The sequence below is a fragment of the Protopterus annectens genome, chromosome 2.part2, assembly GCF_019279795.1.
Source record: "Protopterus annectens isolate FY-2018-M chromosome 2.part2, PAN1.0, whole genome shotgun sequence".
NCBI classification, from domain to species: domain Eukaryota; kingdom Metazoa; phylum Chordata; order Ceratodontiformes; family Protopteridae; genus Protopterus; species Protopterus annectens.
The window spans coordinates 189,790,111-189,809,595 of record NC_056730.1 but is presented as its reverse complement, the minus strand read 5'-3'; the positions used below and the strand labels follow the sequence as shown (position 1 = coordinate 189,809,595).

The 19,485-nt window shown below is 41.9% G+C and overlaps 1 protein-coding gene across 1 annotated transcript in view; it reads right to left on the bottom strand.

Moving 5' to 3' along the window:
• LOC122795930 (trifunctional nucleotide phosphoesterase protein YfkN-like) overlaps positions 1–19,485 on the bottom strand; it is a 590,353-nt gene that overhangs the window by 557,853 nt on the left and 13,015 nt on the right. The window contains exon 2 of the mRNA XM_044064413.1: positions 15,090–15,241. Within this exon, the coding sequence (XP_043920348.1) occupies positions 15,090–15,241 (152 nt within the window). The remainder of the gene's footprint in view (positions 1–15,089; positions 15,242–19,485) is intronic.

Below are 19,485 nucleotides of genomic sequence, written 5' to 3'. Positions count from 1 at the left end.
GATCATCACAGTGATTTACCAGAGAAATACAAGATGGATGATGCACAGACCAATATTATGAGCCAAACACTAGCCATTTTTGCACAATCTAGCCTGTTGAGAGATGTGGCTACAGACAAATGACTGATGAGGCTGTGTAAACAGTCCAGCACCTTGGTGATTTACTGGCTGGGGTTCTCCTGCTTGTGTGGTATTCTTCTTACCTGAAAGGTCATATCCTGGTGTGGGCATACCTCTCAACTGTACAAGTTTTTCTGGATTGTCCAGATGTTTGTCTATTTTATGTCCATATGTCATAAACTTGTGTTTTTCTGGCAAGGTGTGTGGCATATACTTAAAGACTGAGAATTTGGGAAATAATTACAGAACATTTGTGTTTCAGACGTCATAACCTTCAGCCAATTCATGCTAATGCAAAACCTGTTATTCTACCAACTTTCTATGTTTGTAAGGACAATATTTAAAACACAAGTCTATCATTGGGCCTTTGTCCCACTTTTATTTATGACCTGTCCAGATGTCCTGCTGTAAGAGATTGAGGGGTATGGGTGTGGGTACAGAGTGGATTCTACTGGCAGAGATGTCCATTATATGTGTGGTATATTCCACAAAGCACTGTGATTTCCAGGTATGTCAGTGGCAGAGCAGTACATAGTAATGTGGTGAACTACTGACAGACATCTGTGCGTAGGTTGATAGGTTGATATGAGGCTAGTAGGCTATTGGCCCTGAAGCCCTTATAACCCTCGCAGATGAGAGTGTAGCTCATGTTAAGACATGTCAACACCCAGAGCCCCTGTCCAACGGGGACACAGGTGGAATCACTGGACTTGTATGTTCTTTTTCCCATGCACTTATACAGGGAGCACTTCACTAGGGGTATTGAGGCATTTGGCTTGGTGTGGACAGGGAGTGTATTCTACAGATGGGGGAGTGTGTTGGATACGTATCTGTCACACCAACAAGCCCTACTGATATCATAGACCAGGTTGATGTTGCACCTACAGGTAGATCGAGTGGGCCTTGACTTCCAGTTGTGCAACAGTTCCATCAAGGCTGGGTCTGGATTGCTTTGTATACCAAACAGGGGTCACCTCTGCAGAGTCTGTATAGAACTGAGTAGATGGACAGTGCTGTTAGTCTATCTGTGTAGGGTAGGTGTTTGTGGTCCTGCATTCTCCCGGTGAGGAACCTCTGTGGTCTCTCCGGCTGCTGCATGTGCTTTGTGAGGTACATGCCAAAGAGGGCGCTGAATAAAATAATTGGTCTTATAAGGTTAGCATACATGGCTCTTGGGACCTCTTTGTCCCTGGATGGAAAACCCTTACGTTTGAGTTGTTCCATCTATGAAGCTTTCTGTACAATGGAAGAAACATGGTGCTCAGACTGCAGGTGGCTATCAACCTGGGTGTCCAAATGCCTCACTACTGATTGTGTATATAGGACATTGTTGTTAATGTGATACTATGCGCGGCCGTCAGTCTCCCCGAAGTGGATGCTGATGCATCTGCAGACATTCAGTTTGAGGAGATGTTTCTGGCATCAGTCATTTGTTTTGGTGAGACCCTGTTGTAGGACATCCACATCACTTTGGGTATTGATGACTGTTCCCAGCTTGCAGTCATCTGCCTACTTGGTCAGCCATAGGCCAATGTTTTTAGCCTGCACCTCAGGGACATAAATCCTATATACCATGGGCCCCCAGAATGATCCCTGAGGTATGCCACTCAGTACGGCTGTACTGTTTCAGTTGGCTACCCCTGTTATGACTATGTGGGTTCTATCAATGAACCTGTTTGCTACCCATCTGATAGCACATGGATTGCTGCCTAGTTGACAGAGTTCATGTACTATGGCCAAGTGGGGAATAGTGTGTAAAGCTTTGGCAAGGTCATGGTGGCCCGGAGTGCATCATCTTTCCCTCATCCATGCCTTGGTTGGCTGCCTCAGGGAAGTTATCCAGAGTTCACTAACATGCCTCCGCTGAGAATGGCAGACTGTGTAGGGTAATGCATTTGGATTTTGCCACTGTCCCTGTTAATGTGATCCACGATAATCCATTGCATGGCCTTGCAGATCAGGCTAGTTAGGCTGATGGGTCGTTCATTTTTTGGATCGGTGAACAGTCCACCTTGGTGTGAAGGGATGATGGTGGCTGTTCGCCACTCAGCTGTGACAAAGATAATACTCAGGATTTGGGTGTGTAGGGTGCATAATGGTGCTGCCAGTTCATGCCTGGGTCCTGTAAGTTGCAGCCTGGAATGCTTTCAGGTCCCAAGGAGGCTGTCTTCTTGACTTTCAGAGGGCAGTGATACCCTGTTCCCTAATGATAAGGGTTGGGTGTTCAGGTACTGGGGATGCCTGCTTCCATGATGGGGTACTGAGGTAAAACATTTCCACTGAATCTGTCAGCCAGTGGATTGGCTATACCTATGGCATTTGTGTATGTGGTATCCTTGGACCACCAGTTCTGCACAGATCTGGGTGCTTCCTTTGGGAATGCAGACATATGTGAGGAAGGTCTTACAATTGTCTGTCTTAGATGTGGGAAATTTGGACTCGGATTTGCCTTTAGTGGATTTCACTGGTGCTCTTCTTTGTTTTTTCAGGCTAAGGGGTGATTACTTCATGCCGAAGGGGGCGCTTCTCCTTCTTGGTCCTGTTGTATTATATAGTTCCTTTATTGCAGATGTTTGTGGACAAGTTTACTCTCCCTTGCGGACGGTGATGTTGACCTGTCAGGCATTCCTGATTTTGTGCATCTTTATATATATATATATATATATATATATATATATATATATATATATATATATATATATATATATATATATATATATACACACATATATACACTGGCATAGTCATTTTGTGTACATTTATAAATTGGTGCCTGATCCTCTAGTGGGGTAGGGGGCTGTTCAGCTGTTTATACTATCCCACTGGTGGTTGTGATCAGCTTGTGGGACATCTTCCTTTTACCATGGCTACAGGGGGGGTCAGGGGTGATGGTGATATGACACATGACTACTTTGCTGTCAGATCTTGCCAGGGAGGATGATATCATAGGGGGGCTGCAGCAGTTGATCATGTTGGTTATTGCCAAGTCCGACATAGGTATCACATCTTGTGGGGGAATCAAGTGGCTGTCCTAAGGATGTAGCATTGCTAAGATGGGGGACTCTCTGTGCATTTCTGTTCTGGCACAGTTGAATTTCCAATCCATGGTTGGGTACTATAAGTCAGCCAGGATCAGGGTGATGGGTGGAATCCTGTTAGATTTGTAGAGGGCCAGATATGTGGGGTGGGTGTCCTGAGTTAGATATGTTGGCGTGTAGCTATCTATAATTTGCAGAGGCGTCTTGTCAAAGATTGACTGCACTTGGAGTGTCTCATGTGTGTCAGACTGACCAACCTAGAAGTGTGTGTCTGTCTAACATATATTTATACTCCACATCCTTTGGCTTTGCTGCCCACATTTTGGGGTCTGGCTGTGTGATAGGATGAGTGATCAGGTAAGGATGTGTTTCTCTCCATGGCTCTGGGCCAAGTTTCTGTGAGTACAGACACGTCACCATCTTCCAGGGTACGACTGCCTGTAATGAGTGCATTTCCCTGTTTAGACTCCTAGGCATACGTCTCAACTGTACAGATTTTCACAGAATGTCCAGATTCATGCCTCATATATCTGGTCGGTTTCCCATAAAATTGTGGGTTTCCAGCAAGTTTATTGCAAATCACTCAGGATTGAAGTCAGGAAATAATGACAGAGACATTTGAGTTTTAGACTTCATACCCTTCAGTAAATTCATGCTAATACAAACCGGCTTATTCTATCAACTTTCTAACATTATAAGAGCAATATTTAAAAAGTGTCCCTATATTTGGACCTTTATCCCTCCATTATGTATGGCTTTGTCCAGATTTCTCGCTCTGTGAGGTTGAGAGGTATGCTCCTAGCATGTAGTGGCACTGCCTTTCATTTGCGTTTTGTTGACTGTGTTATGTTGGCAGTATGGACCCCATGACATTCCCTACAAAGGCACTATGGGTGAGGCATGGGCCTTTGCCAGAGGCCTGTAGGCCAGGTGACACAGATGCAGACCATCTGTAGCAAGACAGTATGTTCTGTCGATCATATGTTCCAAGGCAACAGGCAGTGGATCCCTCTGGGATGACACCAGTAAGTGAGCCAAGTGTTACCGACAATTATTTTCTGTGTATTGAGCCATCACTCTGGGTGACAGCAGGATGTTGCTTAAGGCTAGGGACATACCTACATGGGAAACATATTCAGCAAGCTGAATCATGTCTGTCTTCCTATAGTTCGGGAGGTACATCTGACATCGTTCACACCGCCATGGACCAGGCCAGAGTGATACCTGTACCTGTTGTGTAATGACTTGAGTGCATGTGTGATATGGCAGATTACGGCACCTGACAAACAAGTAACAATGAGTTTCTCCTTATCCTGCCTGGTGTGTGGTACATCTGTATGTCTCACAGTGGAGCCTTCCATGAGTAATTTGTTGGGTGTATGGTAAGGCCTTAGTGTTTGTAAGACACTGGTGTGTGGACTATGCATGGTCTGTGGTGTGTGGATTTGTGGGGTTCTCATGTGTTCTTGCCATTGAGGTGACCTATGCTTGGGGTTTTGAGTTTTTGCAGACCTCCACTTATGTGGGTGTGTGCTGTGTATTTGAAGGTGATGTTTACTGACTACATACACTGCAGGGCACCTAAGTTACTGCAATATTTGTTCTAGTGTGCACATTCTCCATTTGTCTGACCAGTGGTTCCCCTCCCCCTTATGTGTGTCTCTTTGTCCTTATGCAGTCCAGTCACAGGCTTTGCCCACAGTGGCTGCTGTTATGTATTTGTAATTCCGGTGTGAGTGGGGTAAATGCCATAACATCTCACACAAGGTTATGGGCTTCACACCTCTGAGCGTACCTATATAGCAGGTTGTCCATCATTGCACCACTACATCTGCTGTGCAACTCAAACAGTTTATGTTGCTATATGTTATTATGAGGCTACATGTGGGCCTAGCTGTCATACTGTCACAGACTCTGACATCTGAACAGGCCCATATATGACAGTCAGATGAAGGTTTACACATGAGGACAGGGTGTTAATACTGTTCTGCCAAACATAAACAGTTGGGGGACCAGTTTGGCTTCTGCTTGCTTTCTGTTATGGATATGACATCTGCTTCTCCACTGTCTGCCATTGGTGTTTTTTGACATGACATCACCCCATTCCCTTGCATGACCTTTTCCTGCAAAAAGTTGGCAGGTGACTGCAATGTTAGGACAAGCAGAACAGATATACAAGGCATACTTGTGCTCCTTCTGTGCCAACCTGTGTCATTGCAGGGGTATGGCTGTTGGCCAGTGACATGTTGTCAGTGCTGACACAGAAGGTTGCAGCCTTTTATAAACTGGCAGTACATTGACCTTCAGGTACCTACTATCCTACTAGGCACCATACCTCCCAACTATTCAGAACCAGCCATCTGGACAAAGTCATATGTAATTTGGGGACAAAGGCCTACATATAGGGGCCATTGTTAACTATTGGCCTTACAAACCTAGAAAGGTGATACAATAACAGGATTTGCATTAGCATGCATTTTCCTAAAGGGTATGAAGTCTGAAACTACAATCCATCATTATTTTCTGACCTTAGTCTTATGTGATTTGCCAATAAATTGCCAGACAACCACAATTTTATGATATACAGACCACAAATATGATGCAAACCTCTGGACATTCTGCAATAGATCTGTACAGTTGAGAGGTATGGTAGTCACTGTGTAGGTTACTCCAGGTTGTGTGCTGTCCATATGTGTGGCCCCCTGTCCACGACCTGTCCAGCTTTCCTGCAGTAACAGATATTGACATCTGGACAGTGTGTACAACTCCTACTGTAGGTGTAGCTGACATGCAAAATAGTTGGCACTGCAGTTCTTAGAACATGACCCTGTCAACCACAGTACTGTACCTAGGCCACTAAGACACAACAGCCAGGAGTAAGTGCTGGCCACGTTCTGACAGTATTAACCACAGATATACATAGCTCATTGACCCCTGCATATTGTGGACATACAAGTTATCATGTTGATTGGGACAGCCCTGGCAATGTGTGCTCTGCTGCTATTTCCCTATAAACATACATGTTACTGCATTTCTATGGGAATATGGGTGTGGGGGTGCACACCTGTGAACTGTACAGATTTGCACAGACTGTGCTGATATCTGCTTTACATTTTGGTTCCATTTAGCATAGTATTGTGCCCTGTCTTGGAGAATAGAGGCATATCACTGAAGACCACAGGTCACATTGTAATGGCATACATTTGAGTTTCAGGCTTCTTACCCTTCAGAGCCTTACTGCATCTGCAAGACCTGCTGTAATATCACTGTGTATGTCTGTAGGGGGGTATTTCATCATTGTTGCCATTTGTGTGCCTTTGCCAGACATTTCTTTATGGTTTTCTATGGCTGATTTGCTGGGTGAGGCTGAGGGGTGAGTATGGGACCCCCACATTGACATCCATACATGTGACCTATGACCCCCCCCAGTTAGTTGGCCCCCACATATACTGCAGTGGGATTTGCCACCTTGGGTACTACTGCATAGTATGGGGAAATCAGCATTGGACAAACATTTCCTGGTGTCCCACATAGCTGTCAGTTGTCTGCTGCTATCCCAGTAGGCCACCCCATTCCCTTGCATGCATGCAGCAATATCACAGATATGCCACCAGAACATACTACTCCATTCATTTATTGTTAAGAAGACTGACTTACCTTGTGCCTGTGGCAGTTGTGAAGATGGTGCTTGAAGGCTTCCTATGTTGGAAGCACACAGTACATTGCCAATACATGGTAAGGTACAGATAGTGTGATGTGTGCGGTATCCATTTTACTGTGTGTGTGAGTCGGAGAGAGGAGTTAGTCCCTGGGTTCCTACAGTGTCAGTGTGTGTGCTATGCATCGCCTCTTTGTCAAGGCCAGGGCATACTGGGCACACCTCTGTTTGCCTACAGGAGCAGGCTCAGGAGATTCCGCCTCCGAGTCCCTCTGTGCCTATGATGACTTTGGCAATGGTGGAGGGCAGTGTGGCCCTTCCCCGTGCTGTTCCTGCCTCAGCTGTTTCTGCAGGATCATATTGTGTAGCACTGCACATACTATGAACATGTGTGCACCTGTGGCTGGAGAGTACTGCAGAGCTCCAACAGATATGTCAAGGCAATGGAACCGTGACTTGAGCATCCCAAACACATGTTCTATTATGATTCTTGTTTGTGCGTGTGCCTCATTATGGCGTTCTTGAGTGGATGTGTGCATTTTCGATGGGTGTCAACATCCACAGCTCCAGTGCATAGCCAGCATCCCCCACCAGATGGCCATACGGGATGTCCCCCCTGGCAAATGCCTGGTACAGCTGTGAGGAATGCCAGATGTGGGAGTCGTGATAGCTTCCAGGGCTGCCAGCACACACATTAATGATAATGCCCTGGGCATTGCACATGACCTGGCAGCTGATAAAGTCAAAGCCCTTGCTGTTTATGTAGACCCTACCCTGTTCACTGGGTGGTGCTTTGATGTGGATGTGCATGCAGTCTATGGCACCTAGTACCTCCTGGTAGTCTGCTACATGGTGGAAGAGGCACATATTGCTGGTCCTCTCCTCAAGGGTGCTGGGGAAGTAAATGTGCTCACCGGCATGTGGTAACATGGCATCCAGGAACTGGTGGAGTACCCTAGATGCAGATGCCTGTGAGACCCCCATGATGTCCCCAGTAGGTCTTTGGGAAGTACCTGTTTCCCATTTCCGCCCCTTCTAAATCCCACAATGCGCCGCTCACACCCGCTGCTCAAATGTAAAGACTTCTGCTGACTCCTGTTATTTTTTTTTCTTGTTTCCCTTGTGTTTAAGCCCCGTGGCGTGCCACGCAACCCCCTGCAGCTATAGTAAACAGTTTTTAGCAGAAAGGACCCTCCCAGGGACACAAACATGCTCAGCATTTCATGAACTAGCTCAGACACACCTCCTTGCTTAGCTGTGCTTAGCTAAGCTCAAATGGAGGCAGTGGAACTCCAATATGGTAACACCAAGCATGACACACCCCCTTTTCATGTCAGCTGCTTCTTCTGCTTACACTGTGGCATCAAAGCTCTTACACAGTTAGGTGCACGTGGACATGGTCTCCCATTTTGCTATTCAATAAATTTAGCTCATTTGCATACCCCAGTGCTTTAGTCCTTTCTTACACCACTACACCAGAGCCTATCCCCTTAGCAACCAGTGTTACCTGTTATTGTTTTGGTTCTGCATGTACCCACTATAATGGGAAAATGCAGATTTCACTTAAAATTGTCTTTTTACAGTTTTTCGTATTTTCTGCACCATCACATTTGCGCACAGCTTAACTACGCTTAAACAGCCGAAATTGGCCAAAAAAACTTTGATTTTTATTATTTTGTAACTGTTTACCATGTTAATGGCCATATTTTTGGCCATTGGCATGCCTAACAGTCATAACACATGCTTTACTTTGAGCTGTCATGCCCCCGATTTAATTTTTGCAGAAATGTACATGGTTAGTAACCGAATAAATTTCTGGAGCAGACACTGCTCTGACACGGATGCCTGCCTGCTTACTGAATCGCTAATTTACCTCATTTGCATGGTTTTCACCTGCAAATGAGGTAATTAGCATTATTCAGTGATGTTCGTGTCAGAATAGTGCTGGTAGGCTCGTGCACACCCCCAGCCTTTTTTACTTGATCGCTCAGCGGCCATATTCTATGCAGAAACTGCTACACTATTCTGGCATGGTGAAATTGCTTTATTGAATCCCAGGGTGTATCTACTTCAGAGGGTGCTTTCCGCGTCTAAGTGGCTTGCAGAGGACTCTTCACTGAAGCTCTCTTTATCCATATTCTCTTCAGCAATTTGTCATATGCCTGAATGAAACCCTAAAGGCATACTATAAAAACAACAAAAACAATTAGGCATAACAGTGCATTATAATGTGTAATACATCCCACTGTAATATCTGCCTACAAATTATTAATGTTAAGGCAAGTGTGAAAGTGAATGAGCATAAATAATTGGACTTATCAAAGGAAAGTAAATTTCCTTCAATAGTCTGGTGATGTTTGGGTCTAACCTTGCCTGTTTAAACAACTTTGCTTTTGAAAAATATTGAGAAGATTTTTTATACCATAAAGTAGCACTATAATATGACTTGTAAGACATGCTATATGTAAGTAAGTATTTGATTTGGCAATTGACTAAGGGACATAAGAATAGACGTGCTTTCTTTTAAATACTAATTGCACTGTAAGGCATTCCATCTTACTAAACAGATCACAAATTGCTACTGGTACTAACAGAGCTGAATCCACCAGGTAGTGTTACTTAAGCAGCTTCATGTCACAAAACTGATATGGTGCAAGAAATGCCAGTAGCATCACCCCGTTTTAAGCAATAAACCACAACAGTATATGTGGGGGCCTTGTTGGGTTTACTCATGAAGAGAAGTGTAACTTGGCCATAACACTGAAGAAATGTGAACAAATAGCCAACGTCATGAAAAATTTTAATGTTAAAACACATTGCTTTTTTAACTTTTTAAACAAAGTAGTGTAGATTTAGAAAATATTTATGTTGGCTTAAAAACTACTTCAGTAATTTTGTTTATCCATGGAAATAAGTAATGCATACTTCTGGCCTTGGAAGTAGAACTTAGCTACAAATGCTAGCATTAAAATAAAACTATTGCAGCAGATGTTATATCATTAGGGGCTGTAGTAAAACCAGTTATATATCTTTTATTGATAACTGGCAGTTTTTCACATTGGGAACGTAACCTATGGCAGAATGTATGAGCCAGGATATTGAAATATTATAAGCCATTATATAGTAAAATAAACATATGTAACTGCCTGCAAAAAATATGGAATTAAATATGCAGGAAATACAAAACGATAATAACAACATAGGTTCGTAGGTATACACTAGGCTAATAACCACTAGTGCCCTTATAGGCTTAGCTGTGCAACCCAAATGTGACCCACAAATGTAATTTATATAGGGGGTGATTTACTGACTGCTTCTATTCTTCAGAGGCATAGGCAACTCTGCTTCACATGAAATGGGAGCTTCTATCAGAGAACAGTAGTTCTCTGAGGAACATAGCTTTCTTTTTAACATATCCTATTTAAGTCACATGCAAAATTTAGGTCTTTTGATCTAGTAGTTCTGATGCTGGTTTTCTTGCAGATGTGCAAAAGGTTCATCAAAATCAGGTCCAGGGATGCCTTGTACACCAGGCAAAGATCAACACAGTATATGATATCCAGAAAAAGCGACAGGGCTTTGAGACAATCAGTGTAGGGCATTGTGTTTACTGCCTATATCCTTTTTGTAAGGACCTTTGTGGATGGTCCTGTTGCTGCATGTGTCTGGTCAGGTACATACTGAAGAGAGCATTATACTCTATGATGGGTCTGATGAGGGCTGAGTACAGTGATAAGATGACCTCCCTGGACATAGATGCCATGCTCTTACTTATAAGTTGAGCAACAAAGACGGATTTTCTTACCACCTTGAACACATGATACTCACAGTGTGGGTTGCTATCTATATGAATTCCCAGATACCTGACTAGTAAATCAAACTTTAAGGGTCTTTTATTGTTTATGCAGCTATACAGGGTAGCCAACTTCCTAAAACATACTATAATGCATTTCTTGGTTTGAGTTTTAAGCCACGGCTTTGCCACCAAGTGGTTGTCTGTGTTAGACCTTCCTGAAGGAGTTCCCATCTTGGGGGATTTAATGACTACTCTCAGATTGCAATCACCTACGAACTTGGTCAGCCTGAGGCATGTGACATTGATTTTGAACTCAAAGAAGTAGATGGGAAAGAGGACTGGACCCAACACAGAGTCCTGAGGGACTCCATTGGTGACTGGCCTCTTTGTAAAGGTGACCTCACCAATCCTAACCTCTTGAGTCCTATCCATGAGTCAGCTAGCTATCCAGAGTGGTATAAAGTAGTTTATGCCTAGTTCCATACATCTGATGAAAATGTCCAAGTGAGGTACTGTATCAAATGCTTTAGCTAGATTTGTGTAGGTAGCATGCAGCAATTTCCCTCATCCTTTGTCATAGTTACCTTTCCAAAGAAATCCACCAGGTTCGTAAAGCATTACCTTCCTTTGCCAAAACCAAACTGCGATGGATCCAGTATCTAGAAGTCTTCTAAGTCTTTGTTGATAATTTTCATGATAATTCTTTCCATGGCTTTGCAACTAAAACTAGTCAGACTAATGGGTCTGTAGTTTCCAGAATCTGTTGAAGGTCCTTCCTTATGAAGGGGGACGACTGTCTCAGTCCTTCATTCTCCTAACACAAAGTCTAATTTAGACTGTTCAGGAGGTATCCTGGGATGTTATCTTGCATGGTTCAGGCAGTGTCCTTGGTTTTAGTGAGTACAGCCAGTACACACTCCCTTCTTATAGTCGAAAGGGTTATGTTTGAGGGTATTTCTTGGGGATGGTTGTGGTTGGGATGGGGTAATGCTGGAACAGAATTTGTCTGCTAACAGGTTCACTATATCTCCAGGCTCAGTGAATGTGTCACCATTAACCACTAGTTCAGCACATTAGTGTGTGCCCTGGAAGTTCGTGACATTGCTGAAGATTGGAATGCCTTATGGCTATCCTTCACCTGGGAGGATACCTTAACCTCAAAGTTGGCTTTTTTATTATTTTTTTCCTAATTAGCTGTATTCATTGCCTATTTAGTTTGATGAGAGAGTTTTTATCTTTATGGGAATTATCCTTCCTGATTCTTGCCATAAATCCATCCATCCATCCACAATCGCTTTTTCCCATTTTTGTACATGTAGTCGGGATGTCACTGCAACACTGACAATCATCTAGAGTCAAGGTTCACACCACCAGGTGGCCAGCCTTGCCACAGTTGTTCTGTCATACCACTCACTATACCCTGCTTAATTTTGGATGCCACCAGGGCAGTTTGTTTCTGGGGCTAGTCCTAGTAGGTAGGTAGAGCAGCCTTAATGCCGTGTAACAGTTCCTAACTGTTACTGATTTTACTGGGATTACAGAGTTGATTTTGATTTCCAAGGAGGGGGCTTTATGATTGGACCATACCAGGAAGGATAAGATGGAGGTGTGTGTGCAGCATTCTCCCATATTTGTGACTATGAGGCCCAGTATGCTGGAGCCCCTAGTGGGCGTATTCACTGTTTGGTATTTACAAAGCCCAGGAATCTCTGTGCCTGTATATTTGAGACCATATAGGATTCCCAGTCTATAGAGGAGTAATTAAAGTCTTCCATGTGTAGGGTGTTAGGTTGGATGTTAAGTGTTCTCAGTAGGTCCAAATATGCATTGTGAGCTTCTTGGGACATGGAGGGTGACCTATAGCTGGCTAAGATATGGTATGGAATTTTGTCTAAGGTGATCTGAATGTGGAGGAACTCCAGAGTATCATACTGTTTGACCAACTTAGAGGCATGCTTGCTATTGTTGTGTATCAAGATACCTCCTCCTTTAGCACTTGTCTGTGTAACTAGTGGTCTAAAAGTGTGGAAGGCACTAAAACCTTGCACTGCCAGGTACTCTCTGCCACTTTAAAGCATATTGTGATACCTGCACAGTTGTCAGGAGGGCTTAGAGGGAGCGCAGTTTTTCATTTACGCTTCTGGCATTGAGCAGTAACAACTTAAGGTTCAGTTGAGTTGATTTTGCTATATTGTTAGGTTTGTCAATCTGGCATTGTCTAAAAAAGGTACTATAGGGTGGATAACATTTTAGCCAGTATTTGAAAGCCTAGAGGGGACAAATGCAGACCATCCTTGGTAAATGATGTGGTCTGTTAACCAAATCCTCCTCCCAATCTGACAACTATCTGATCCACTTAGAATGACACCAGAAACATCCAGCTGTTAAAAATCAATCATCTTTTGCTCATATTGTGGTATCATCCTTGGTGATTGTACTATGCTGCTCAATGCCAGGCTGATAACAGCATGAGTTACATATTCTGAGAGCTCCCTAATGACTCTCTACATACAGTCCAGGGAGGTATGTCTCAGGTCATTTACACCTACATGGACTACGATTAAATCATACTGGTACCTGTGCTGTAATGACCTGAGTAAGGCCATTACTTGGCAGATACTGGCTACAGATACGCAACTAACCATTATCTTCTCCTTGTTAGGTTAGAGGGGCATCAGTATGTCTTACAGTGGAGTCCCCCATGACAAGAGTCCTGGGAAGTGTGTGTTGCTTGCCTTAGGGGCTTAGTATTGGGGGCTCCATTGAGAGTTGCTGTATGTGTGGTATTAGGTGTTGTTTTTTTGAGTGTCTTTGGGCTTGCCACTGCATAGCTTTGCCATCTGGCAGTCTCAGCAATCTTTGTTGTTTAGGAAGATTGCTTTTAAGTGTCTTATCATATGTTAATCTATGTGTGAGTGTGCGTGTGTTGTATGTGAGGTGTGTGTTGTGTGTATGGTTTCAACAACCTGATGTGTGCTTGTATGCAAGAGTTTAGCCTTCAGTGTCATTGTGTAAGGACACCTCTTACATACTGTGTCTGCTTCTTTAAGGATTAAGTGGTTGTTGGTAAACAAGAGGCAACTGCTATATTGTCTCAAGATGGCCATATCCACCAAACTGCTTATACAGAAGTTAGGAAACTGCATATCCATGCTGTCTATTCCCTTGATTGTTGAGCTATGGGGGGGGGGGGTTGCACTGTGGTTAGAAGGCTATTAAGGTTGATTTGTTGGCACAGATTAAAAAAGGTATTTTATTTGGGACAGATTATGTTAAATAGTACTAAATTCTACTAACTTTGATGTTTAAACAATACTGAATTACTAAAACTGTAGGTATTGTCAATTGATGCCCACCCACCTGCTCTAAGCTTGTTGGTGCGCAAGGTATTTGCGCTTTTATGGCCTGTTCTATAGCGAACATTTGCATTCTGTGAGTTTGCTACTGTACAGGGCACTGCTATCTGCTGCTGTGCGGTGAGCACCTCTGGGCTAACACTCCATATTTATAGCAGCACAGAAAAAAGAAAACTAACTTCTTCTTTCGGCTTTTCCTGGTCAGGGGTCGCCACAGCGGATCATCTGTCCACTCATGATTGGCAGTGGAGTTTTACAGTGTCGAGTTGCCAGCCCGGCGCCCAACCTTCCACAGAAGGCACACACATGCACACACTCACACCTAGGGCCAATTTAGAGTGTCCAAATTCACCTACTGCATGTCTTTGGGATGTGGGAGGAAACTGGAGCACCCGGAGGAAACCCACGTGACCACAGGGAGGACATGTCCTTTGGCCAATGAAACAACTACACTATGAGCTCTTGTGTGTGTCTTTCAATTCAGACCAAGCACCACCTCATGCCACAAAAATAAACCTAGTCCTCCTGATGTAAAAACACAGTAAAAGAGACCCACAAGTGCAATGTTACCACACACCAGTTGAACAATTAGCTTGAAATCCCTCACTTAAAACAAATTCAAGACAGTCTTACATAAGTAACAGAGAGGAAGAGCAATTTTATTTTATTTTTTTACAAAAATACAGTGAAATACACAAATAAAAACAGGAACCAGTAGAGACCACTCATAATAACTTAAGCAGGAGCGATTTAGCAATCAAAAGCACTTAGCTTTGTCTGGATGGTACCAGATACAAGTAAAACACTTCTGGAACAGTAGCAATAGAATGCCAAGCAGAGAACTTAAAGTACTTACACAAAGATCAGATGAGGAACTTAACATAAATATAAGACATATATAAGAATACTGACCAGGCACAAAATAGTTACGTCATGTCAGATATATATCTGAGTATGGAGCAGCAGTAAAACAGTAAAAGAAGAGCATTATACAAGTGGAGAAAATTGTCTCACCACATTTAACATGCAGTGACACAAATACCAGCTAAGAATTAACTGTTAATTTGTTGTACCTGAAAAATTAAAAGATACCAACATTAACTTAAATAGTCATTACCTACCAAATACTGCACTGTGAACTCCAAGCGCATTCAGAATTGGAATCATGTGTTTGCCTTTTGTAGTCGTACTTAAAAGTGAGGGACTTAAACAGTCTCCACTGAAAAGTATTAATGGGTTCAGTGACTTGAAGCTCTTTAAAGCAGCAGCAAATCTACAAACAAAAATTCTGTTTAAATACCTTTCCTAGGCACAGTTTAGTAATAAACTGTAAAATAAAATGTTATGAATCCACCATGAGAAATGTGTTATGTTCTGTAAAAAAAATACATAATTTAGCAAAATACTCTCAGCAAATCCTTTATGTTGTCAGGTTTGACACAGAGTCTCTGGGGTGAAATGTTAGTTTTATATATATATATATATATATATATATATATATATATATATATATATATATATATATATATATATATACTAACTTAAAATGCAGTTTTATTTTTGCCATAGTCTACCAAATGAAATTACTGCTTTAGCTAAAACTGTTACAATGCATTAGCTTGATTATGCATAGAAGTATAGAAATTTAAAGTGACCCAAAGCATGATGCTGAAAGGAAAATGTGAACTACTTCAAGCAGACATAAGCAGAAATGTAAATGCATTCAACGGCATATTAAGTATTACTATAGATAATCGCAGTTACAACAGAATAACCATTAATATTATAGACCCAAGAAGGGCGCTTGCAAAGATAGGGTAAGAAGGACTGATGCCCTTCGTGCAAGACAACATTCTTCTAGCAATACTTTGATAGAAAAGTTAGTTATGCAAATGCTTAAAATAAGGGTAGATCTCTGAAAGTGACCTTTAAAGTTCATTCTTAATATGTAAATTGCAGTGCTGCTCTTTTACCAAGGTCATGGGATGTTCCTTAGGTATTAGTTGGACTCTGACCATCCCCGTGCCGACATCATTTTGGAAGCATTCTGTATTTTAAAGGAATGATTCTGCACATAGTCTCCAGTTTTCAGCCTTCGGATCCATCCATCCATCTACAACCCCCTTTTTCCCATTTTTGCACATGATGTTGGGATGACAAAGGTTCTACTGTTTCCTTGGGAAAATATGTTTCTGCACTTACAACAGCAGCAGGACTTCCTTAACTGTGTCATTTACTAAGTAAACATCAATGAGCAGAGGAAATAGGGGAGGAATCCTCATCTGCCTGCAGCAGTAACCAATAAGCTGTACAAGCTTTTCAGGGATTGTAACATTTTATTTGTCATTTCAAACTCCTGCAGGTAGAGGGGTTCATGAGTAAGGAGGATAGTGAATGCTTAAAATTTCTTAAAAACTAAAGACTCAACTTATGATGCAGGTTTGAGTGGCTAGTTCAGACCTGAATACGTGCAGCTTTAAGGAAACATCTGGCTAAAGAAGGCATGATCAATCATACCTATCTTACCCGTTACAAGCCACAGTCAAGCCCTTTTCCCTGCCCTGGTATCAGAAATGCATTATGGCGAATAGCAACATAACTCTACTATTGTTTTATAATATGGAAAACACAGACAGTAGTAATAACAGATTAAGCATAGTAGATTCTGCATTCAGAAGTAACGCTTCAGTGTGAATCTAAACAGGTATACAGAGAGCAAAAGTCATGACAGAATTCTACTCAAACTTGCTTTGCCAAAAGCAAGACTATCGCTAGATTCCAGTTAAGTCTAATAGTGACCTATGAAGATTTGTCAGGTAGACCATGATTCTGCAATACAACTATCATCCAGTGCAAGACTCCTCAAAAAATTCTGTAGAAGGCCCCATACAGCTAGCTTGCTAAATGTAACTTATTTGCTGGCCCTTCTGTTTTTAAGTTAAAAAACACATTTATGCCTAGTTGTAAGGCAATGTTTGATGCAATCCCATAGATGTCTTTGTGTGGAGCACACTACTAGGGGAACTGGCACTATGTAAGGAAACAAACACAAATATCAAGAATACAAAAAGTAACAGATACATTATACAATGACTTCAATGAGTATGACAAACCTCTGCATACTATCAGAATATGTAAGTATTAACTTCCTTCAGAATAATCTTGATACATTATTTTCTGGAAATGGAATTTTTTTATTTTGGTTTGTAGACAAGGAATACTACAAAACTGTTACCAGTGTTTTTTTTTTCTTGCATAGAAGCAACAGCCACAGATAATATAACAAGGTATACCTTCTATTCTTCTCACAAAGACTACTGTTTAATTTCAAGTCTAAGATGTTATAACTGTAAACAGTGGTCGGTCAGGTGTTCAAGCCTTTATAATAGCTATTTCCTTCTGTGGAAAGCCTAAATAGCAGTTTCTGAACACGCCTGGTAGTTGCTTGTGCTTCCTCTTCTGTGCAGAGAGGTTATGTTGTAGTTGTAAAGTGGAAATTGAACAAAAACGAATGCCGGCTTTACAGCTGCTTCATTATTTTGAGGCCAGAATAAAACACCCAACACAAGCTTTAAGTGAAAGCAGTACCTAACCTCCAAAACATGCCTAACCTTTACCCATCTGTACACATCTCCTTCCACTGTATACCTTTCATAAAATGTTACCCTCTCTATTTTCTGCCACGGGTCAGCATTTTCTATGCTCAGTATTGCAGCTGGTTCAAGTTGTAGTTTTAATTTTCAATAGCTTAAGATTAATCACCAGATGCAAGGGGTCAGGGTTTGACTTTTGTAATGCAATTGCATTGCATGCAGATTTATGATTATGCTCTGAAATTGGGACAAGATGCATTTGTTAAGCACTTCTGTAGCACGAGGCCCAATCTTAACAGCCCTTAATTGTGCTTAACAATACCTTGTCAAGGACACCCTATGTGCTGCTAAGACAGGGCCTCTATGTAGAGATGGTCAACAGACAATACCAGTTGACAAGGAACAGATGCAGAAGGTACAACATCTTTTAAAATCTTTTTGAACGTAACTTTATCATGTTAACAAAGTATGGCAGAACAAGGTATGTAACATCTTTTAAAAGCTGTTTCGCCTTCTGTCAGTGAAATACGTTGTTTCTGTCTGGTATACAACACTCAGCTGTCACTGATTTTGCAGAATATCCCTGATTTTGCCTCATATTTTTGTCCTATGCCTCATAAAATTCTTGACTGATAAAACACTGAGGATTACAGCAAGTCAATGTCAGACAAGAGTTTAATTCTTTTATTGTTCAAAAATCTTAATGTAAAACCTGTTATTCTATCAACTTTTTAAGTGAATTACAGCAATATTTAAAAAATGTCCCTGATTTTGATCATTTGTATCTGCATTGTTTCTGAATTTATCCACTATTCTTAAGCAAAGAAATTGAAAGGCATGCTGCTGTCTAGTGCATGTTTCCAAAACTATTTTTGCTAATATTTTTCTATTACCCTCACTCCTATATGCAGCCCCTATGTTAACCAACTTAACGACTTTTCTAAAACATAACCTAGAATCCTGTTACAATAAGACTGAAAAATGTATTGCTAGTGTCACTCACAACACCCATCACTGTAATGCTCTCCAGTCCCTTAAAAGGCTTGAACTTTCCCACCACCTTAGCTATATACAACTCAATCTGACACACAACCTGATTTTCCCATTTACAGCCTGCCCTGTCCTTCATTCTATACTTCTCACCTACCTTCCCAATGGATCATTGAGATATGAGGACAAACAACTCCTGACAAATTTTAAACCGAGTAAAACAGCAGGAAAAAGCCTCTACTCCTACTTATTAGCCAAAAGCTGGAATATTCTACCCCCACCCATCAGGTCAATTTGTAGTCTTTTATCCTTTAAACAATCCTTACAGGACTTCCCATCCTCCTCCTGGCTGTGCTCATGTACCAGTATTGGCTGACACTTGTTCCACCTCCTAATGTACCAGTATTGGCAGACACTTGTTCCACCTCCTAATGTACCAGTATTGGCTGACACTTGTTCCACCTCCTAATGTACCAGTATTGGCTGACACTTGTTCCACCTCCTAATGTACCAGTATTGGCTGACACTTGTTCCACCTCCTAATGTACCAGTACTGGCTGACACTTGTTCCACCTCCTAATGTACCAGTATTGGATGACACTTGTTCCATCTCCTAATGTACCAGTATTGGCTGACATTTGTTCCACCTCCTAATGTACCAGTACTGGCTGGCACTTGTTCCACCTCCTATATATATATATTTTTATGTGTGTGTGTGTGTGTGTGTGTGTGCGTGTGTGTGTGTGTGTGTGTGTGTGTGTGCGCGTGTGTGTGAATAACAGATTTATCGAAACATTAGCAATTCATTATTTCAGTACTAAATAGGATTACCAAAAACATACATGAAAATGTGTGAAAACAAAAGGTGACCAAGTATCAACACACCGGGATGAAAAACAATTTAATGAAGTGCTTTTCGTTTGGAAAAATTCCA